Source organism: Argiope bruennichi, chromosome 4 (assembly GCF_947563725.1).
Source record: "Argiope bruennichi chromosome 4, qqArgBrue1.1, whole genome shotgun sequence".
Taxonomy (NCBI): domain Eukaryota; kingdom Metazoa; phylum Arthropoda; class Arachnida; order Araneae; family Araneidae; genus Argiope; species Argiope bruennichi.
Genome location: NC_079154.1, coordinates 24,901,617 through 24,926,433, shown reverse-complemented (window position 1 = coordinate 24,926,433; position 24,817 = coordinate 24,901,617). Strand labels below are relative to the sequence as shown.

Sequence of the window (24,817 nt, the reverse complement as noted above, 5' to 3'; positions counted from 1 at the left end):
ATAATTTGATAAATGTTTCTGCAAGTTGAGCCATTGTCCCATTCTTCTTGCCATCGCTGTAGGCTCGATTTATTTAATGTACTTTTAAAATGGCTTCTCGGAGCTGGATATTGAACGGGCGTACCTGCAGAAATGGCCTGTTTGGCTAAGGAATCTGCAGCTTTGTTGCCGTTATGCCCATCCTAACTGAATAGAAGGTTGGCGATGTAGAAGGGCTTGAATATCTTGCACAGTTGGGCTTGGGGTGAAAAATGAGCAGGTCGCTTTTGAACTGGACTCGCTATCACTTCATATTTCAGCATCGTGATCGAATTTTCTAGCCCATTTACATGCTTCCTTAATGGCCAGCAGCTCGACCTGAAAGACAGAATTCTTTCCGCTCAATTTGCTAAGCCACTGCGTTTTGGAAGATGCAGAAGGCAAAGCCGGTTTTTTTGTCCCCGATTTTGGATTTATCTGTAAAAATATGTCTTGTTTGTAGGTTGAAATTCTTTTTGAAGGAAATTCTGTCTGAGGGGAAGATTTTCGTATGGGAGCATTTGATCTCTAAGTTCCCAGGATGGAATTTTAAATTCTGGAAATGGCTAGGAAGACGACTTGCTCTTACATAGGTTGCTTCTGCTCTCTCTTTAATTTAATGTTAGTTATTATTCGCATTAAGAAAGAAAAATTCTTACACGACAAAAAGGTTTTTTTATTAAAAATTTTATAATTTTATTTGACGAAATTAAAAAAAAATTAAACTGCTATCGTACCGGACATGTGAGCAGTTGAAGAAAATTACAGAGCTTTCTGATTTTCTCACTGTTAAAAAAAACTCTTTGATTACTTTATATTTTAGTGAAACATGACATATTACAAAGTGGTGCGAAAAATATCAGGCACTACAATGAGACAATAACTAAAAATGATAACGAGGGTATTAAAAATGTCTTTTCAAGAAGAAATTCTAACAGAAATTTGCACAAAACAAAGAGGATCACAGTTTCAGGAAATTATTACAGCTTATGTATGTCAGTCTTTACAAAAATGTGAAAATTTCGCTCGATCTCAGATGTTTTGAGTTCTGAGAAGGTCGTCAGAAGAAGTACCAGAAATCTGAGTACTTCCGGTATTGATGACCTGATTCACGGTTGCAAGGATGGAAGAGAGCATAGCAACTTTATTAGGCAGTATATGAGAAAGTTCAAAGGAAACCATTCTGGCTGGTTTAGGAAATGTTAGAAGATAGCTGTGCTGAAATTAGTTTTGCTCACTTAAAGTGAGTGGACAAAAGCAATCGTTGTCGTCTAAATATCTTCAAGTTTAAAACTAATGCCCGGAGCCAGAAACCCTAGTCAAACCAGCTGGAGATCTTTCCCCGAAACTTCCTCGCATCTCTCCAATGGGGGTCTTATACCCTCCTCCCTCGCATAAAACTGTTGACCTTTGGCAAGGTCATAGATGCCTTGCATGGCATTAGTGAACAATTGTTGCGAAATATAGATTTTTGGTGTAAATCTGACATTTTTACTGAATCTATTGAGCAAATATATATTTTGGACGTCTTTTTTGCCTACGGAGTTTGTCCAAAATTTTACACAGAACTATAGTTGCTGTCACAAAATCCACATATGGAATCGCATTGATTTTAGTCATTGCATTTATATAAATGCGAAAGTACATACCGGCAGATGGTCAATCCTTTGTCAGATTTGGTTTAAATTTGATAAGAATCGATATTTCAGATGCTAAAATAAAATTTTATCAATTAATTCTTTACGTTTGTAGTTATCTATTTACTGAAAGATACTTACAAATTTGATCTGATATCTATATAAAAACTTTCATGCGTCTAGCTCAGAATGATTTTGAGTTATTATATCTGGACAGACGGACATAATGTCAAAAATATATTCTTTGAATTCAAGGTCTGAAATTTGGAAATTTGTCAAAATCTCAAGTTCAAATTTTTTTTATGATCACAATATTTTCTCTATATATACTTCGAATAAAAATATATTTCGTATACTTTCTCTATATTTCATAGAAAGTAAAATGTCTCAATTTAGACGAAGTTTTGGTGATTGAAATAGTATGAATAATTCGTTATTTATATGCAACTAGCAGTACCTGCACAGCGTTGCCCGTGGCATAATATCCAAGAGGAAAAATTAACTCTTCACTTAAGTGAATTCCAACAGTGTGAAATGTTTGTCCTTTGGCTTTATTTATTGTCATGGCGAAACAGAGCCTAACTGGGAAATGAACACGTTTAAAGGAAGGCGGTAAATCTATCGGAATGAGAGGGATGTTTGGTATTAAAACTGATTCTCCAGTACCAGAACCAATTAAAAGTACTGCCTCAGTAAAGAATTTTTTTCAAAATTTTTATTTGTAATCGAGTGTTATTACACAGTTTTGGAGGGTTTAAATTTCGTAGTAGTATAATAGGAGCATCAACTTTTAAAATTAGTTTGTGTGGAGGAAGAACAGATTGATTAAGAGAATTTAAAAAATCAATTGAATAATGAACAGCTTCTTAACTATCCATAACTGTGTTCATTAAATAATAACTTGGTCTGGGATATCAGGTACAGATAGTAAGTACCAAGTTGTTAACATTCTGAACATGGTCATTTGTAAATGATAAAATTGCCCTTTCCCTAAACCAAGCAAGATAATGAATCGCTGTTTAAAATCAGACGTAAACAAAGAAATGTATCGTATACGTATACCACAGCTCTTGCTATTTGAGCATGCGGAGTTTGAGGTTTTCGCACATGCGTGGATAAGTGCAACGCACAGATACTGCTGTTTTAAGCATGAACGAATCGTAGTTGGAAAATAATTAAAATCGAAATTATAAAACTCCTCGTTTTATTTTGATATGCCTTCAATATACTAAAACCTTCTCCAATAAATGTCTTAGAAAAAGGTACAAATATCTTCAATAAAGTATTTCTCCAGTATTTCTGGTTTCAAACATACAGACACTTTCAGGAGACTTCATTTTATACTACGTATATACATAGATGGCGAAATGAACCTACCCTGCACTCTCCGTCGATGCACACTCCCGAGAAATTTCCGCTGCACGACGTGCCGTCTTGGAGCATAGTTGAAAGCACCAGGTACAGATCCTCTTTGTCCGGCACGCAGTAGATGCGGCATCTAGATAAGGCTTCCAAACGAAAAGTACTTATGAGATTAAATGAGAAAAAGGGATATGTTCTTATTTAATTAATTACTGTGGGCGAATTATTAAAATTTTAACTTTTAATTATTAAATAAAAAGCTAAATAATTATTAAAATTATTAAATGAACTAGAGTATGAACCAGTCTAGAGGGGCTATTATCGTGTTAAAAATATCTCAGATAAGACTGTCACAAACGAATATGGAAAATTGTAGTAAAAAATATCGTGAATATTGGTAGAGTGCTTAAGAAATATATATTGTTTAATGTGCATTTTAGATCTAAATATACAGTTTTGTTTCTTTGCAATGGGATTTGCTCTTACTATAATGCTAAAGAATACTCAAATCAAAACTAGTTGCAAATGTCTGTTTGAAATAAATACTGATCTACTAACAGAGTGAAAACAGGCATGATACTGGGTTGGAACAAAAAAAAGTAAAATCGGTATGAATAAATGAACAATAAAATGAATAAATTTATGCAAAGAAGGTCAATCGATCTCAAGAGAATGTTAAAATTCCATTCCGAAAACTCTAAAATCTACGTTCCCGCTGAAATGCAATGCCTAATACAGAAAAATAATGCTCAAAAAATATTATCAGACCTCAGTTCATTAACTTTTGCCATAATCCAGCATAAAAGAAATATGTATAAAATGGGAAGTTTGTGATCCTAATGAATTTCAGGAACATTCAAATTGAAACTAGTCATTAAAATCGGATTAAAACAAATGATGATCTATTAACAAAAAAAGGAAATATAGAGCTCAAGGCTATTTATATGTGCGTTCATTAACACTTCCGAGTTGTTGTTGTTGTTGTTGCTAATCTCCATGGCCTGACGTAGTCAGACCAAATCCAAAAATCCGTTGACAAGAAGAAAGTCAAAAACGAGGAAGGGAGAAGAATAAATTTCTCCCCAATGAAATCCTAGGCAGTCCAGAATATGTTCAGCAGAGGCCTGATGCTGGCAGCATTTCAGGCAAAGAGGATAAAACTTTTCACCCTGAGAAAAGAAAAGACATTTAAGGTGGCCACTGGCAAGGCGCGACAGGCAAGTGTTGGTTTTTCTATCACAAGGAAGATTTAAGGACTGCCCCGGCTTATTGGCTCTATACCAATCATGAGTAGGGGGAACCATCCAATTCTTCTTATTTAGGAAACACTTCCGAGTTCAAAATGCAAGCCTACATAATAAAAATTTCGTATTTTCTCTATATACTTAAAATAACTAGGAAAACAAAATAAAGTGTCTAGATTCAATCGCTGGTCAGAATTTGCGAATTTTTATTTCATATGAAAGATTATAATCCCTATATATACCAACAATGATCATCTGTCGCACAACCCAAACCCACTTTATTCGAGAGAAATCTAAAAAGCACACTTCCAGCAACCATGCAATTTCCAGCAACCATATCAACTGTATCGGTTTCGCCAATTTTATTCGCCATTTCGCGTGTATACCTAACTAATCAAAATACACGATATTTATTATGTGCATATAATTAAAAATAGTATTTTCATTTGGTTTAATAAGATGTAGTTCATTACTGTTGGTCAATATGACTTAATTAGTATAATATAGGTTTTGAACAGCTGAATGTTTGAGCTGACCACTAACACACTGATAAAAATTATCATTTGTCTACTTTGCAAAGTTACATTTGCAGTAAGAAAGACGTTTATTTTCAAAAATGCATCGTATTTTTGCATCAAAAAAATCGTTGCATTTTTATTTTTGTAAAAAATGCATCTAAAATGCATCGTATCTAAATCACCCTGCCCAACTATACGGCGAGAACTCCAATAATGGAAAATAAAAGGTCTATTTCACAAGATAAAAACATGAAATACAAATAACAAAACATAACCATAACATGCAAAAAGGCAGCACTTGTATAAATCAGCAATACACACGCAAACAGCAAATCGTTGTGAAACAATAGCAACAGAACAACTAGAGACCTCGTTCTACGAATTCTAAAGAGATTGACTCACTTTACTTCTCTTATGCGCATCGTGAAAGGTATAGAAATTTCGAGAAAGGTCTGCGGATCTCGAATCTAAAGAGAGATATCACCATAATTCTTATATTTTCTAGAATCTACATTTTCGCCACTAAATTCGCCAACAAGTCGCCAATTGATCGCCAAGTTTGTCACCAATACTGGGCTGTTTGACATTTATTCAATGTCTATAAAAATTTCGTCAAGCTTTCTTCTTTATTTTGAGACTAAGTGCGAAGGGGAAACGATATTACGGATTTGTAATTGTCTTTAATAATACACAACATTATGTTTTCTTATCTTTCGCGAGAATGAAAAAATAAGCTGAAAATACATTTATATTAGCTTACCTCCTAAATCCTTTCCGTAAGGCTTCCATTGATAATATTTTCCTTTTACAGTGCGCTTGTTGAAAGTAGCACACTGGTCAATGTGATATTCCGGATTATCTGGATCACATTCCTTCATAACAGATGAAAACAAAAATATGAATCACATTTCATATTTTTCATATTTGGCACATGAATTCAAAATATGAAACCAACCAAATAAGTATAGCAACAAAAACATACTTCTGTTCCACAAATCTGGTATTCTTTTTCTTCTCCTTTGCAATAGCTCCCACCATGACTTGGCCTGTAAAAGAGAAACGCACCTTTATTTTATTTCATACTAGCCGCCTTTGGCGACCAGCCGGTTCGCCAATCTTAATGTTCGTTAAAATTTTAATAATTAAATATTTTATGCAATTTCTACTTTAATAGCTTCTTCATCAAAATATTTTAAAACTTCAAATTTTGATTATCATATAATTCATTCATAATATTATAAAGGCCTTCAGTCATAACGTAATATGTATCTCTCTCATTTTCTGTTAGCACCCGTAGAATTTATGCTTTAAATTAAAGTGGAAAGAATTTATCTTCAATTAATATAATAATATTTTTTACTGAAACAAAGCATTTTTTTATAATCTGATTACTGAAAATAGAGTCACTCAGCGTTTAAACTTTATGGGCACTAAAGAATATCTTTTTAAATTTATGTAATATCTCAAGAGTTGGTCAACAAAATTTTCTTAGATTCATTATGAGCAGATCGATTCATTAACAATGTTTAAATTTAAATGCATCAAACACTAAGAAAATAAAACGAATCGTTTAAAATAAACGGTTGAAAACGGTAGAATTTATGCTTTAAATTAAAGTGGAAAGAATTTATCTTCAATTAATATAATAATATTTTTTACTGAAACAAAGCATTTTTTTTATAATCTGATTACTGAAAATAGAGTCACTCAGCGTTTAAACTTTATGGGCACTAAAGAATATCTTTTTTAATTTATGTAATATCTCAAGAGTTTGTCAACAAAATTTTCTTAGATTCATTATGAGCAGATCGATTCATTAACAATGTTTAAATTTAAATGCATCAAACACTAAGAAAATAAAACGAATCGTTTAAAATAACCGGTTGAAAACAGGTTTTAAAAAAACTACTTAAAAACGATGTACTTAAAACTATAAGCATATACAAAAAATATATAACTAACATAAATACAATTTACTTACAAAAGCATGCAACTAACCCAAAAATAATTTAAATCATCCATTGATAACGTTGTCATGGCAACAATCAGAACAGAATGCGCATGCGTGAATTTTCTTCGCCGGTTACGTAACGCAAATACGTGATTTTTTCTACGCCAGTTGGGGTAACGCTATGCGGATTAGAAATTTTTAATTTCCTTTATTATGTTTTATTTTAATTCAAAAGTACTTCAGAATGAATCTGAAAGATTGATTCAATAACAATGTTTAATTTTAAATGCATCAAACATTAAGAAAATAAACAGAACCGATTGAAATAATCCGCCGAAACATTTTAACCCTAGCCTCATTACTGTTGGGAGAAAAAAAAACTGAAGCCTTTTTCGTTTGGCGCTGGGGATAATGGAAGATTTTTTTGGCGAAAAAGTTGGCGGTGGGGAAAATGGAAGATTTTTTTGGCGGGAAAGTTAGTTTTTAATTAATAATTAAAATTCTAATTAAAAATTCGAAAAAAGAAACCCCAGGTGCACATTCCCAACCTCCAAGGTATACATGTACCAAATTTGGTAGCTGTATGTCAAACGGTCTGGCCTGTAGAGCGCCAACACACACACACACACACACACACACACACACATTGAGCTTTATTATAAGTATAGATTAATTGACTATTTATAGAGCTGCTGTAGGCATAAATTTAAAAAAAAATAGCTTTTTCTTTTGAAGTTAGCAAGGATGGTGTCTCTGAAGTTTTCTGGCATGCTTCATAATAAAAGTTTGCTATCATTTTCCTTCAGCAACAGCAATAACAAAAAACGCTATGGTCCTTAAGCAAGACCGTGAATAAGCATTTTGTGCTTTGAATGATTTCACGCATTAATAAACAAAAAACCGAATATGCCTTTTTTCCTCAACCAACTGAAATCATAATTTGACTTACAATTACAATTTTAGTAGCAAAATCACTTACTAGACTTTGTTTATTGAAGTAATTGTTCTTTTGAATTAGCTCGATGACATGCATGACGATGCATGGATCCATTAGCGAATTTGGTTCAAAATTTAATAAGAATCTGCACTTTAAATGCTAAAAATGTGTATCAAATTTCGTTTATTGAAGTCGCTGCAGTAAATGCAGTCCTATCGCATTTACAAATACGCGAAACCAAAAGACGAATTTCGTTTAAAATTCATCACGAATCTGTATTTTAGATGTTAAGATTGTGTATCAAAATTGCATCTTAATGTTTTGTTGTTATCACATTCCCTTATTCTCAAATAGTCGGACATATTTCGTGTGAATGGAGTTTGTTCAAAATTTGAAAGAAATCTACAAACATTGCGTAAATACCCCATACTACATTTTATTCCTATAAATTTTAATCCTATAACACAGTGTATTTTTATTTTCTCGTATACGTAGTATAGGAAAAGTACAGTAATCGTCAAAAAAAAAGAAAAATCAAATTCGAGATTTTGACGATTTTCCAGATTTTAGACCTCACTGAGCTCGACAAACACATTTTTAAAAAATGCCCGTCTGCCTGTCTGTGACAAAAATAACTCAAGAACGCTTTGAGCTTGACGGTTCCAATTTAATATGCGGCCTTTAACCGAATTTGTGGATTTCTGTCATATTTTGAGAAAAATCCGTCCAGAGGAAGTCTATCTGTTAGGCTTCTCGAATATAAGTGAACATGACAGCTACAAAAAAAAGAGAGCTACATAGATAAAATTCGGCACACACATTTAACATCTATAATGCAGACACTTATCAAATTTTGACACAAATCTAAAGAGGAGTTGACTATCTGTCGGTCTGTACTTTCAAAAACATACGTTAACACAAAAACGCAATGAGTTGAATATAATAAATTTGGTGAATACAAGTGTAGCTTTTTATCAAATTTTGTTTTCATCGATTGGAAAAATCGCGTCTAAAATACAGATTCGATTTTCGGTTGTTATTAACCTCACGCCAGGGCTTAATCGCCAAATAACTCGCCAAGAGTAACACGATAGATTCAGTAAAATTGCTAAATCCATGTCAAAAGTCAATATTTCGTAACTACTGTACGTCATTGCCATGCAAGGCATTCTCTAGTATAACACCTTTATTAGAAAGTATATGAGAAAGAATTGGGGGGACTACGCTCTCTGATTGAGTTATAGTGTTCATGGTGTAAAATTATAAAACGGTGTTTTTCAGATATATGAAATGTGGAAATTTGTCAGAATCTCGAAGTGGAATTTCCTACAGATTAAAATATTTCTTTTTGTATACTTCGTTTATGAGAAAGTAATAATTAAAACATTAAGTTACTTTTAATTAATCTCTTTTCCATTTTTTTTATTTTCTTATTAAGAATAATTATAAATAAATAAATAAATACTAATTCTTAAAATATCACGGAATTCTACGATGATAAAAGAATAATTAATGTTAGGAATAATTAAAAAAATGAATGTTAAGCGAATAATTATAGGGAAATTCAACTGTTTATTGAAAAAGTAAGTCCTTTAAAAATTTTATTTTTGGAAATTACAAATTTTTCAGATTCATTTACTGACTCATGATTCCACTGCAAGATATAGCCAATTGTAGTCTTTAGTTAGCTGAGCTAAAATCTACATTTCCACACAAGAGAAGATTTATTACAAAAAGAAAGAACCACACAGAAATCTTACGCCCAAGTAAAGAAGCAAGTTCTACTCTTTCCCTTCTAGGGTAAATAAGCCAATAAGGATTTTGAACATTTAGGAATCTAAAAATATGGTAGAATGAGTGTGTGTTGATGTCCGACAAAACAGCCTGCAGGACTTAGAGCTACCATATATGATTCAAAAATGCATTTAAGATTAAAAATGTGCATTTTAAAATGATTTTTTTTTGAAATTTTAATAAAAATTTATTTAATTAAAAATTATGCAAAATTTTAGAGTTTTAATCTTAATTTCAGAAATTATTACTGAGCACAAATTATTTTCACCATTTTAAAATTTAAAAAATTGCTTTTCTATTATATCAATTCAGTTGTGCAAATTTCACTTTAATTTCTATAATTAAAAGAAATTATTTTTATGTAGCTTTCAACTACAGTTTTTATTGTTATAATGGCATTCAATTCGTTTCCTTTGTTTTATCAAATATTTATTCGCATGATTTTCTTGCATTGATGAAAGTTAAAGAAGAATTCTGCTTAATTTCTGAACCGTTGATACAAAGGATCAGGAAGTAGAATCACATTACAACCAAAAGACAACATGCAATTTGAAATAAATTAATCAGAATCTGAGTTTCTGATGACGCCATGGGACATGATTCTATTAAGAAGGTTCGTGAACAGAATATGTATAAAGCTATTAAAATAATGTGATTTTAATGTCTGGCTAAAATCCTAGCTTAAAAATACTTTATAAAGAGAATGATGTCATCAATTATGTGGTAGAGGTTCAATTAAAATTAAACACAACTAATATTCCAGGTTAATCAGCTGGTCGCAAGAAACGGTTAGCTTACATTAAAATTTCTAACATAAAAAACACCAAATATGTAAAGATTTTATGAATTTTTTTGACTCACAGAAGTACAACATCGAGCAAAATTTATGAATACTCTTCATACTTATTACTACAAAGAGCTGAAACGAAACCAACTTAATTAAAAATTTAATTCATAATCAAAAACAAATAAAAAATTTAATTCATAGTCAAAATAAAATCAAAATTTTAATTCACAAATAACGAAAAAAACAACCTTCTGTGACCGATGATTTTTTTAACACTTACGTTGGAGAGTCGCATCTTCTTTGTCTGACCATCAGGCCTCCTCCACAAGGCCTTGAGCAGTTTGACCATTGGGAGAATGGACTCCAGCCACCATCGACCGCCTTTTGTGTGTCTAGTTTTCGATCCACACACGAGCCTTTCCGACACCACTATATGCAAGAATGATAATCTACTTTGATTGACTGGTTGATTTTTATAACAAAATATCTAAATCTGGTCAATCAATACCAAACATTTGTTAAATAAATTGCAATATTCAATAAAACAATAATACAGATTCGTCCTAAAAATGTATACACAATTTTAATAGTTATAACATTCATAATAACGTGTACAGAAATTAAATGTATTTGTTTTATTCCTATTGTATCGTTCTGAATATAATTTATAATTACATTGCAATAACAATGTCATGGAAATACCTTAATTATTCTAGAATTATATAAAACTCAATATTGAAAGCCGTTCATCGCAATAAATAAATTCTATGTTTAATACCTATGTAAAAGGATTTCTAATTATTCTGCTTTTCTAGATTCTAAAAATAATTTTGCAATCACTTGAACTTCGGCTTCATTATAATTTCCAAGATGAGCAGATTATTATTTTTCCCACGGACCAAAATACATTATTTGCAAATTCTTTTATGAAACTATATAAATTCAGAATACTTCCATACATTCCTATTTTCTATTTTCCTATGCACCATTGCTATTTTCCCTCGCCATTGCTTGAACGAAGAAATCTTGCCAATAAATAAAAATTGGATTATTTCCTTAAAATTATGAACAGTAAAAGAATTAAAGAACTCCACGACTGCTTTATCAATCATGTTATATATTATATTTTTTCTGAGAAAAAGAAGCATAAAAGTATTAAAGAACTCCACGACTGCTTTATCAATTATGTTATATATTAGATAATATTTTTTCTGAGAAAAAGAAGCATACAGAGTTTTTTTAATTATTTCTTTTTTTCTGCACGGTTACTGAAATTCAATTTTTAAGTTATGCTTTTATTATGTGTAATCCGAATAGTCCAGCATGTTTATATTCGTCGTGGAAAAATAAGAAACTATCCAACCCAGACATTAAATGAAGATTGAAATCGAGCGATTCGAAAATAATTTTTAGAAAGCGGATACATTGAAATTATTACGTATCTTTTTTATAGTGAAAATATGTTGTAGGTTAAAATAACAAAAAAATATTACCTCGCTTTTACATTCTTTAATAAACCAGATAAAGGTCCCCCAGGTCTAAACCATGGGGACTCTAAATCGTATGAAACCATTTAATTTTAGGAGATTTATTTAAAGTGTTGCAAATTATGAGGAAATGTTAAAGACGGGATCGTAAAAGTGAGTGACGCTGTCAATAATCCTGACAATTGTCACTTCCATTGAAATGGAACTTAGAAGCTGAGGTCCTTCTAACTGAATAAGTTGGTTAACTAAACTTCTTAGTTTCTTACTTCTTAGCCTCGGCAAAAGATATAATCTGAGCAGATTTTGCACTACCCTTGCAATTTGCGAAAAAGATTGTAGATAAAAACTGTAATACTAATGAAAATCTGCAAGTCAGTGTAATGATAGAGTTTTTAGTATCAGCGAAAGAGGTCACAGCTTACTTTATTCTTTCCGCACGGCGTTCCTTCAGCAGCTGGCAGGAATTTAGTTTCGCATTCACGACCGTTCCTTTGACACCACAATGCTCGACACACTTCACCCTGTGGGGATGGAAAAGAATTTTTTTAAAAAAAATTGCTTAATTCATCCGATTGATATTCTTTATTCTCTTTTAGTATAAAGAAATAATCACTCGAAATGTTTGTTTGTTTGTTTCTTATGGCACTTGCCACTGACAAGCCCACTGTTACGAAGAGAGCGATTTAAGCCTGAGGGGGACGTCTCTTATTTTTTATAGCAGCGCCAACTAGGGCCAAGAGTACGACTTTGCCACTCACGCATCACTCATTCGCTTGCACAACCCCTTTTTACAGGAGGGCACATTCACACATCTCACAGATAGAACAACAGAAGAACAACCATGCCCAAACCGGGACTCGAACCCGGGACGCCCAGATCACGGGGAAGACGCGCTACCCCTATGCCAAGACGCCGGCACTCGAAATGTAACACACCGAAATCATAAAGCTCGTACAATAATCTCCAAAAAATTAATTTTTCCTGATGTGCTGCACCTATGAGCAGAATGATCTTACACGATAGGATTTAATAAACGGAAAAAATTAAATATGCTCAACTCAGACGACGTGCTCGCTCATAGTGGGTGTATAGTGACACACAATCAGCAAGCCTCAACAACAAATAATGCCGGTTATTAAAACGAAAACACGAATACAGAAAAATGCAGCCGAGAATCACAAAAGCAATATACAGCAACCCACTTAGAACTAACAGCAGCCCACGAGTAGTAATCGGTTGTAAACAACAAACACAGCACACAGAGGACACTTTCAGACAGAACTCAGCAGGAATAGAGAATTCACACACTATTTACTAAGATCTCTTCAAACGGCATTCCACTATCTCCTCGTTTTAGCCGTACCCAACTGCCGACTCACCACTAAACGACTGGCTACTCAACACACGAAGATGCTGCTCGTCTCCAAACTTGGCAACCATTTGGTAACTTGACAATGAATTTGGAGACAAAATGGATGGTACTAAAATCTTTGGGAGTTTTGGCGTTATTACCATAGGAGGCGAGTTATGTTGATTGTTCAGTCAGCGACTAATTAGTTGAACCAGTCCAGCGAAGCGAAAACGTTGGGTGTAGCTCAAGCAAGTAATAACTGTTAATTGAGAATTGGTTCTGTGCTTCAAGTTTTGGAGACAAATATTTATACCTGCCCCTGTGAACTGTTCATCAGGATCCATTCCCATCTTACCCAATTTATTCGGATTGTCTACTTGCTTTTGCTACATATTTCCCGAAATTTAAAAAAAAAAGAAAGAAAAAAAGAAATGTTAACAAAACCTAGCTGAATTTCAATTTGCAAGAAAAGTTTACCTTTCTCGGATAATGCTCGCAGAGTTTTGATTTTGTTCCAAACTGCAGGCGACACTGCATATCAGCATCGTAAAGCTGTCCAGGCAAATGATCCGGAAACTGTAATTCATCTGGGGAATATGGTTCGTTTGATAGGCATAAGGATCTTGGCGAGCTGAAAAAGTGCACAAATTTTGAAAAATGACTATAATTACTAAAGTTCTATCTTAAAAAAAATGAAAGAAAAGAAAGCGGAATTAGAATTATGAAATGATTGATAGATTTTCATTAATGAAAACACGCGTCCTTTTATTGCTTCAGAAATTTCAATATTCCTATAAAGCAATGTAACTGTGACATTTTCAATTTGGAAATAAAGACATCAGGTTTCTGAAATGTTATTACATCATATTTACATACATATATGTGCAACCAGGAGCAGTGGTTTCCCCAAAACAAAAAGGTGTTATTATAGAGAATGCCTTACATAATGGAAATACATTGAATTATTAAATAAATTAAAATTTAATTAGTTCGAAATGTATAATAGATATTGGAAATTAACTATTTATTTAAATTTTATATATTTCTTTTCAGATCTTGTAAAATAATAATTTGTAATGTTGTATTTGTTTGAAGTCCATTACTTCTTTATAACTTATTTGAAGTAATATATCGTGAAAAAAATTTTTAAAAAGCTTTCAGGAAAAAAAATCCGGCACTTTTAAAAGTTATGATTTTAAAAACATAATTACGCATCATCCCGTTTCAGTTAATTTCTTTTTCATAAATTAGGGATGCCACCCAAGAGGAAATTGTGAACGAATTTGGAATCTGAAAAGTGTTGACTTTTAGCAATTTTCTCAGAATCTAAAAATAATGGTGTACTCTAATCCTATTTCGCCTCAAGTTATTTAGCAAATAGCATAAAACAGAAAACACTCAAGAACTGTGATGGAAAAAATGTATGGATTTTCTTCAGTTTTCCTAGAACACCATGATAGAATTTGAGGTAAATTTCTTATTCCCAATACATAAAGACATGCCCAAGGGAAACTGATCAACAATTGTGTTTCACTCATAGGAAAAATCTTCATTAGTCATTCCAACGACAATAAACAATAGTTGCTAAAGCACACAGTATACCATATTTAAAATAATACTGGTTAAGATTACAACCAGGGGATAGAAACTATTAACTTCAACTTTGAATAAACCTTTTTATCTGTTTCTGAACACATACATTCTATAAAGATTGATCGGGTGGTTTTAGAAGTTTTAAAGATTGTAATTTTACAGCGAAAGAAGTGCTCATGGGAAAGAGATAAGAAACTCATAGGCATCAAAAATAATTCACAAAATCATGAAAGGTTCTTAACACATGATATTTCTTAAAATTATTAAATTGATATATTTAATTAAATATTTTAACTATCATCGAACAAATCGTTTTTAGCATAAATTATTTTCTTCATGTTTAGATACTAGGGACTATGAATTAAATATCACCGTGCTTAAAAGAGCACAAAATATGTTCACCAAACGGTACGGCATTAAAATTAAAACAGACGAATTTAATTTATTATCCTCATGTGAAATGTCAGTGGCGGATTTTAGACTAGGCAGCAAGGGCCGTGGGCCAATAGGCTGAGGAGATGGAAGCTACAAGTAGGTTGATAAAAAAAATGGGTTACTGGTCTAATTGTCAAATTTATTTCAAAAATGCAAATTATATATGAATTAAAAAATATTACGAAAATATTAATACTTTGTCAAGAATAGTAGTCAGCTTTCAATCTGTTTCGTTATGTTCACTTAGGTAAAAACAAACTGTAAACATCGAGTGTCTGCTTAAATATTATTGCATACAAGCATAAGTCAAAGTTTCTCAGCCATGAGTCATAAAAAAATAAATTAAATCTTATTTATTTTCACAAAACTATTAAAATAACCAGCTGAAATGGTCCTCCCAAAACTATTTTTCTATGCGTTTTTACTGATTCTATGGTGTCAGCCTTAGCAAGTTATTTGGGGATGAATCCCTGACATGGAGGTAATAGTTTCGAAAATCGAATTTGTACTTTAGACATGCTTTTCTCATTCGACTGAAACAAAAAATTAATACAATACTGCATTCGTTGTCATAAAATCCCACATCAAACTTGATGCATTTCAGTCATTATGTTTTTGAGTTATCACGTTTACAAATTTCTGAAAGTACAGACCGACAGACGACAAACCTTTTGTTGGATTTGGCTCAAAATTTGACGGGTGTCTATATTATAGATGCTAAATCTACCAACCGAATTTTATCCATCGAGCTCTCTTCGCTTTGTAATTATTGTGTTAATTTATATTCGAAGAGTCGGACAGACGGATTTCCTCTGAGTGGATTTTGCTCAAAATTTGATAGAAATCCGTAAATTTGATCTAAAGTTCGTAGGCCAAATTTCAAACGTCTAGCTCTTTGTCACATACAGACAAATGGACATTTTCCAATAGCGCGGTTTTTGAACTCAAAGAATCTAAAACGTGGAGGTTAATCAAAATTTTGAGTTCGAATTTTTGAGATTACTATACTTTCTCTATACTACGTATACGAGAAAGTAAAAAACTATCAGCATTATTGATTAAGCTAGAAATGTGTTGATATATGAAACTAAATTTATCTGGTTTTCATTAAAACAGGGGCCTCGAGGTCCGCAAAGTGTTCGAATCCGCCACTGTGGAAGGTGTTGGGAATTTAAAAAAAAGAGCATATTCTTCGGAAGCGGACGTGTTTGTTGTTTCACGCGAACACAGCTCACACTTAAAAAGTGGATGCCGGACACAGTGGTGTAGCCCCTACTCCAGGAACTTGGCGAGGTCCCTTCTGCTGCAGTCCGACCACAGGAGGCTGGAGTCGAGTCCGGAGAGCGAGGCGGACATGATGGTGCCGCGCTTCCTACGGCACGGCGAGGAGCCTTGGCCGTCGTGGACCATGCCGAAACTGTGAGAACAAAATAAATGATTTTTAATGTATAGTTTCTGATGCAAAAACACTGTTTGATAGGAAGGTGCGATAAATTATATTTTACTTGTGTCCAATTTCATGGGCGACCGTGAAAGCTAGGGCTAGTCCGGAATCTTCGTTGACGGTACAGCTCCTGTATTTGCTGCACATCCCACTGATGGGAGCATAGCCTGAAAGGAGAACGTAAAATACACTTACATTTTTTAATTCAAATACAGTTGTACAAAAAATTTTAATTCAGTTCAACGTACTTTAATTTTTTTACCAAATTAATTTAATTTGATACAAGATTAATTTAATACCAGAAATTTTAATACAGTTTTGTATTGATGAATAAAAAATCGTCGTCTTTCTACATAGAAAGTTTGTTGACTCTAAACGGGTAAGTTGTTATATCTGTCGTCTCTACCGATAATAAAGAAGAATGTGAATATTGTGCTGTGCGTGTGCGTGTGTTGGTGCTCTACAGGACAGATTGCTTAACTTAGAGCAACCAAATTTTGCGGCATGTTTGTACTTTGCATTATGAAAATGAAAGTTATTTTTTTCTGAAATTTGTATTAGTTTTGGATAATTAAAAATTAAGTGAAATGCGATTTGTGCAATAGCTCAAGAAAATATTGTTCCACAAAATTAATTTTTTAATCACTTTAAAATCTAAAAATTGCGATGACCACTCTGACCCACTATAACCACCCTGTAAGGAGCAGTATTTCTTATTGAAAATTAATCTTGTTTAAGCAGGAATTCTGAAAATCGACCAAATTAAGTTCCGACGTCAATTCAATTTATAAGTAATTCAAGGCCAGTTGTCTCTTAACGTACAATTCATCTTGAAAGTAAAAAGAGGGCATTTGATTAAAATATCAAAATCGTCGCAATCCTCTAAACAGATTAAAGAAGATTTCTTGAAAAAATTTGGAAGCTGATTTTCAAAATGGGCAGCGATTAAAAATTTTAAATTTTAAGATTTGAAAGTTTAATATCTCTTTAATAAATCCAATTCATTTTACATCTATTTAAAAATCATAAATTGTATAACTTAGTAGAATTCGGTTAGTGGAATTAGTGGTTCGATACCTGTTGTAACCAAGAGAATCGAAATTTCGCGTTCATGGACTTGGGGAGTGTTAAGTTCGGTTCGACTGCTTCAGGTTCGAAACGCTCCCTTTGGTGCTTTGTAGAAATTGGACTAGGCTGTATTGGCTCTAACATCGTCCTCACCTACTTTATAATATAGCGAGTACAAAAATAAGCTCCTTGTAACTTCAAAAAGGGACTAAACACTGTTTCTCCGAACTATTTTGTACTACATACAAAAATTCAAACTTATTTTTAAAATGATTTAGCTCAAAAAAAATTTTTTTGAGCTATGCCTTTTCGAATAAGGCAGTAAACTTAATAGTCTAATATTCTTTGAATAACTTTAGATCGTTTTGCATAATCTTATTCAGGTGGGATGATATATTAAAAATCGTCTAAACCTCCATTGATCCGGTTCCACAAGTTTTCAAAGTTGCATCTACAAACACCCAGACCAAGGAGTCTCCACTAGAAATGATTCAATCATATCACAAGGAAATATGTCGATGACAATTTACGAAAGAGTTTATGCTAATAACATTTCAGATAGAACCAAAGGCAGGCTAATCTTACTGTGATGAGTCTGCTGATGTAATCTGAATGAACGTTACAAGTGGCTCAATAGGACGTGCTTCAAATATGAATGGCAGGTCAGATTCACACAGGAGACCACCAACGCTGTCTCATCAACCGCTTATGTTTCCTCATTATTTTGTCTTCTATAAAATCCCCTTATATATTTGTCAATTACCTAAAGCATGGATTTCTTTTTTCGTATTTTGTTTATGGTCGAAAATCGGCACTTTTGTAGAAGATTTTTTTTTTATTTGTTTTGTTTCTTTCTTTGGCGCTTAACCTTTTAACACTGTTTATTTAGTCTGGCCTTGTAACGCAAACGAAAATTGCCCGGGATCATTCCCGGAAGAATATCGAAATACACTATACTCCTGAGTATCCGGTTAGCGACTATCCTTCTTCTGTATTATCAAGCCTAGTTTTCCTTTATCATAATTAAATGAGAGAGCTAAAATGCAGAAGCAGTCATCTATTAAGGGCATTTTCAAAAACTAAAAATAACTTTTGACTCTTAGGTTAAGATTACCTTTTCATATCTGTGTCATCATTTATCAGTGAAAAATAAAATCTGTTTTGAGTCAATTTTCTTAAAAATTAGGACCTATGATTTACATTCATGTTTTGTTTATGTTTCCTGCCTTTAAATTGGGAATTACAGAATTTATGTTAAAATGTGAACAATTAATTCTTTTAATTTAATTTGTCTCTAGTAAATTCTTGAAACGCGCAGTGCAGTATAGAAACTACTTAACTAAACAACTTATATAAACTTTATATAAACTACCAGTACATAGCCTTATATTTTAACTCGACACGTTACCAGCAACTGCTTCTATAATTCACTGGGCCGCAGCCGCGTTCGCATTCTACGTGGCTTGAGATAAATAGAGGACTTAGTACTCAATAAGAAGTGAGAAAATATATTACAACTGTGAGATTTGTTATAAAAACTTTATCTTCTGGTAGTGGTGGGCAAAGAAATGAGTTCATAAAGCTCTGGTTTACCCAGGTTTTTTTTTTTTTTTTTTCGGCCTGCCCTTCCGCCACATTAGGCCGGATACTCGGAAGTGTACTGTATTCCCTGGAGTGTCCCGTTTTGGCGCTGATCTTCTCTTCACTTAAGTTCTCCGCACCTGGTGCGCGATTATCAGATACGCTACCGGGATCCCAAAGATAACATTGGCTTCTTTTTTTAAGAGAGTGGTAATTCTCTCGGCTAAGTAGCGTCTCGAGTAGAGAAGTGTTTATACAAGAAAGGACAACTTCAGTCGAGAGCAAGTAGCTGTTTAATTTATTCACTAACTCTTTAGGACAGTTTTTAAAAGAATAGTGTTGAGTGATTCAAATTGGGAAGGCGGGAAATGACAGTTTCCACAACGTTTTTGGATACTTCATAGTCGGACTTTTTCTCTTTTTCTTCCCCGTCTTTTGTTTAAAAATGTGCGTGTGGTCTTGTTTTCAGAAGTAACCCCGACTCTGAATCATGAGATGTCATTGACACCGTCATTTTCTGTTTTCTTTGGGGAAAAAGTGTTGTTAAACTAACTCAAAAGAGTTGTTTTTTTAAATGTCTGGGACTCTTGAGCTATTATTTGTTAAAAGTACAAATCTTATTTTAATTTCTTGACGATTTTTAAGAGAAGAAATCTTTGAGAAAAAGTGAATATTTAAATCATTCATTCCCCCTCTCACGTTTATTAACAGTTTTTCAGATTCGATATAATATTATTTTTATCGATTTTAGTAGAAAACCAGCAACTATTCCCGGGGTTTTCTAATAACTCTATAATAAGTGCGTTTGTGTATTATTAATCTTATACCACTGGCGAACAATAGTAAAGAAAAAATTTATTAGTAGCCATTGTTGGCGATTCTTTTTGGCGATTAATCGCTGGAATGAGGTTAGTACATAAATACTAAAACATTAAATATGTCTTTTGGAAGTTTTCCCCCCGACCCATTGAAACAAGATTTCGAAATAGAACTACAAATGTAGTTACAAAATGCCATTTTGTCATTATAATTTTAAATGACTCCGTTTTTGATCTATCGCGTTTGCATATAAGAGCAATTAGACCGGCAGACGGCCAGTTCTTTAACAGGTTTGTTTCAAAAATTTTATAAGAACTTACATTTTAGATACTAAACGTGTGTACCAAATTCTATTCATCTGACTTTTCACCTTTAGGCAGAATTCTTCTGAATGGATTTCGTTTAAAATTTGACCGAGATCTAAAACAATGGTAAAATACCGGCATACTAAATTTCGCCCGCCTAGTTCAAAGCGTTTTAGAGTCATCGAGTTCATAAGCAAACGTCATGCCAAAAATGAGTTCATCGGATTCAGGAAGACTGGAAATTTATCAAAATCTCCAGTTCAAAAGTTTTGACGGTTACAATACTTTCTCTTTCGTATACGAAGCATACAAAAAAGTGAAAATTCTATGTAAGAAATATTTTTTTTTAAAATTTGACCATACCATGGTTAATGATAAATACCGTTAAATTTTTCGATCTTACAAAACTCACACTCACACTCACTTGTATATTGAAAAATTTGAAAAGAAATATGCTGGCTCTGGTGTTGTTCTCGTCATTTGATTGCAATTCGAACCAACGACGTCCATTCTAAAACAGTTCTCGCATTCCATATATACAGGACATTAATAAATAATGAAATTAAGAATCCCGCTATGAATTCGAAAAATCGACTATAATGCTCTTCAAAACTGGAATAATTCATTTCATAAATGTAAATCTAGTGAGAGGTTTCAAATTCTGTTAAGAATCAATGTCATTTTACTATCTACTTAAATTATGCGACCAGAAACAAAGATTTGAAATCAAATGGAAAGTAACAATATTCCCATGGGAATTAGAATTCAGTTTTTAAAATGTGCCATAAAATGGTATGAATAGAAAAATTCTGCAATCAAATCGATAAAATTAGTAATTGTTTGCTGTAATCTTTTCTTTTTAATTTGGCAATAAACAATCCTAACTAAGAATTTACAAATTGTTAGGATAATAGTATTTCTAGCTGTTATTTTCTATTCTACAAATCTGGTGATCGTGCTGGCAACCTTTCTATTCTAAGCTCAAGAATAAAATTCGATTGATTTTTTTAAAAAAGTTCTTGCCAAATATGGTAATCTTGACAATTTATATTGTACCCTAAAATATGTTTACAATCATTTCTTGTAGTCATCTAAGTAGGTGGATTTTTGACAAGTAAGTGGACAGTTAATATGGTTTGTCATCCTTGACGATAATTAAGTCATACTGAGAACTTACGATTTCATGTTTTGTTTTTGTTTGTTATTTACTCCAAATTTTATAGGAAATCAATAAACTACATATGATATTTTTATATGGTTATCTGCAAAATATGCGCATTATATAATACGACTGGTTATACAACTGATGAGTACAATCAATCAGTTATAAATTTAAATTTGGCGATATTCAAATGTTTGCTCGCTTTTTTTACACAAGAGGATAAATACCTAAAGTGTCGCAAGGTCCATCTTTCCAGGAACATATGTCGAGTCCTGTGACGAGCACTGCGTGATCGTGCTGGCGACCTTTTGCTGTATGGATTGTAGACTGCCACTGACAGAAGCTGTGGAGGGAATTCTCCGCGTTGTGCGAAAGCGTCAGGCCAGGCTAAAGAAAGAAAAATGATGTTAGGATATTTCTCCTTTGCGTACCAGTCAGAATAATCACCAATCAGTAATCTTCCAATGTACATGAAAATTGGTCGTAAAGAAACTCTTGATCAGGTATTATAGTGTTTTAAGAAAATATTTTGAATACATTTTTTTTACCTCGTCACCTTCCAGAAGTACGAGTCCCACTAAGATCACGCTGACGTTGTTTCCAATTGTGGCATCTTGGTACAACATGGCAACCTGAAATTAAAACTAGCATTACAAAAGAAAAACAGATATACTTGAAAATTCTTTCGTGTGAGATAACCAGCGGAAGTGGTCTCCCCAAAACTTTCTCGCATACACTTTAATAAAGGTGTTATCCCAAAGAACTACTTGTATGACATTGGAGTATAACAGTTATGAAACATTTTTTGGCTTGAATCTAGCAATTTTAATGAATCTATCATACCATTCTTGGCCATTCTTCCATCTATCATACCATTCTTCTATTTCTTTTATTAACCATCGGAAATGGTCTCCCTAAAACTTTGTCATATACTCTCGAAAAAAAGTGTTACTCCTCGCCGCCCAACATAAAACTTTGGACTTTGGGTAAGGCCGGGAATGCCTTGAATGACATTGGCGAACAATATACATGAAATATCGATCTTTGGCATTCATTTAGCATTTTTACTCAATCTGTCGAGTAATTCTTGGCGATTAAACCCTTGAATCTAGCAAAAAGTACTTGAAAATCGAATTTGCGTTTAGATGCATTGTTTAGACGACTGAAACCAAAATTTGACAACTCAATTATAGCCACAAAAATATACCACATATTGCCGTATTGAAAAGAGACAGTGGAATCTCCATGGCCGAATGGTCATAGCACTGGTCTCTTAATCAAGAGATCGAAAGTTCCCGCAAGAGACAATGCGATTCATAGTTTGTGTAAATATTTAATTCCTTGATTTTATGTTTCCCTTTATTTCATGTTCCAGGAGAGTCTGGACATTTCTTTAGTTTACCAGACAAGTGTTCTGGACTTTTCTTACTGTCTCCAGAAGAGTACTCTGGAACTTTCTCTGCTAGTATAAAAGCAGAAGATCTGACAGTCACTGTGTTCTGAGCTCGCAGTTGAGTTAATAAATTGGTTTAGCTCTACTTCTTGTGTGTCATTGAGTTCCACACTAAAGAACCTACGTGACAATATAATAAATCATTGTATTTACATGTTTGTGAAGGTACAGGAAGTCATCCCCTTGGGGAATTTGGTTCCAAATAGCTATATACTCTTTAGATGATAATTCTGTGTACCGAATTTTATCGATCTTCCTTCGTTTTTCAGTTATCGTGTTAACTTATATTCTGATAGCCAGACAGATTTCTCATGAATCTATTCAGTTCTAAATATGACATAAATCTACAAATTTAGTATTAAGATCTTATACCAAATTTCATTGTTTCACTGTTTGTCGGATAGAGAGATATAATGCTGACAATGTGTTTGTCAAACTCGGAAATCTCTACACGTGTAGATTCATCAAAATCTCGTGTTGGATGATTGCAATATTTTCTCTGTTCTTCGTATATAAGAAAAAAAATAGAATTCGAATGTAAAGATAATTAACTCTAAATAAATTACATACAAATGAATATAAATATTAGTTATATTAATCATGAAAATATTATTCGTTGAAAGTTATGTAAGTAAGTATAAAAATACGAAATCTTTTAAACGTTTTGAACTTTGAAAGGAATTAAGAGCTTATCTTCGCTAGTAAATCAAAGAACAAGCCATTTACAGCTTAGAAGAGATCTTAACAAGAGATTTCTCCCTTCAATTCCGTTGTATATACATTAAATTCTTTAGAATTCCTTTTATTAATTTTTATCAACTAAGAAATTTGAATGAAAATTGCGAGAAGATAATGACTATGATTGGAAGAAGTATTGCTATCCAAAACTAGCTGTTATTAGCTGGTAAGACAGTCATTTCGGGTTGGAGGGTCAAATCATAATTACAAAAATTCTTGATTTGCCAAATATTTCATACCAAATCTCCTCACAGACAAACTTAAATTATTATTTATAACGAGAAATCATTTAAACATAGTACTCGCGGAATCAAACTCTATATTAGCAGAGATTAATGCAAAAAGTTTATCATTGAATCCTTACCATATTAAAGACCGTCAGCAAATACGTGGTGACATTTTCCGTGCCATGCTTCTTTATCATTTCTCTGTCTGCCACCACCAAAGTCTCGATGCTTCTCTGCTTCCTCCTGGAGTGGAGATTCCTCTTCTCTTCGACCACTCCATTCTCCGAATCGTCCCTCGTCCATCTCTTTGTCCTTTCTTTGGGAATTGAACCAACAGAATCTTTGTTCACAGTGAATTCATCTGGCAACCAGTAATCCTTCCTGCGTGGTTTGTGAGGCATATCTGCAAGAGAGAAAATATCGCTTTTCTAAAGAGCTAAAACACTGTTGTTTTGTAAATTAATCTTTATGACACGATATTTTCATGAGAGTTAACAAAACTTTTCACGCGTCATCAATGCACTCAGATTACCTTAAACTCTAACGTAGTGAAATCACCGGCTCATTTCGATTTTCAATATTTAAAACTCCAGTTAGAGTTAAATTTAAAACAGCAGGAATGATCTAACCAAAACTTTCTCGCACTGTCCCTAATCTATCCATTATTATCCCTTCCACCCATAAGAATTGGTGAATTTAATCATAGCCTAAATTCATATTCGTAAGTTTTATATTTAAAATATTAAACTCAGGGAATCAAATACTTCACCTTAGGCCTTCCCATAAAAGCTTCGATTGTTCAAATTTTTAATTGCACTTTGCACATGAGGATTTCATTCATAGCAGAACTGTCAAAAAAACCGAATACGCATTTTTGGAAGTCGTTTTCTCCATCGTTTGAAACCA

The 24,817-nt window shown here is 33.0% G+C and overlaps 1 protein-coding gene across 1 annotated transcript in view; it reads right to left on the bottom strand.

Moving 5' to 3' along the window:
- LOC129965780 (A disintegrin and metalloproteinase with thrombospondin motifs 16-like) overlaps window positions 1–24,817 on the bottom strand; it is a 75,225-nt gene that overhangs the window by 16,243 nt on the left and 34,165 nt on the right. Inside the window, exons 5-15 of the mRNA XM_056079956.1 lie at window positions 24,049–24,314; window positions 22,042–22,125; window positions 21,721–21,880; window positions 16,620–16,725; window positions 16,391–16,531; window positions 13,564–13,717; window positions 12,158–12,256; window positions 10,529–10,677; window positions 5,762–5,825; window positions 5,540–5,651; window positions 3,033–3,163 (exon numbers count right to left, since the gene is read on the bottom strand). Coding sequence (XP_055935931.1) covers window positions 3,033–3,163; window positions 5,540–5,651; window positions 5,762–5,825; window positions 10,529–10,677; window positions 12,158–12,256; window positions 13,564–13,717; window positions 16,391–16,531; window positions 16,620–16,725; window positions 21,721–21,880; window positions 22,042–22,125; window positions 24,049–24,314 — 1,466 coding nt within the window. The remainder of the gene's footprint in view (window positions 1–3,032; window positions 3,164–5,539; window positions 5,652–5,761; window positions 5,826–10,528; window positions 10,678–12,157; window positions 12,257–13,563; window positions 13,718–16,390; window positions 16,532–16,619; window positions 16,726–21,720; window positions 21,881–22,041; window positions 22,126–24,048; window positions 24,315–24,817) is intronic.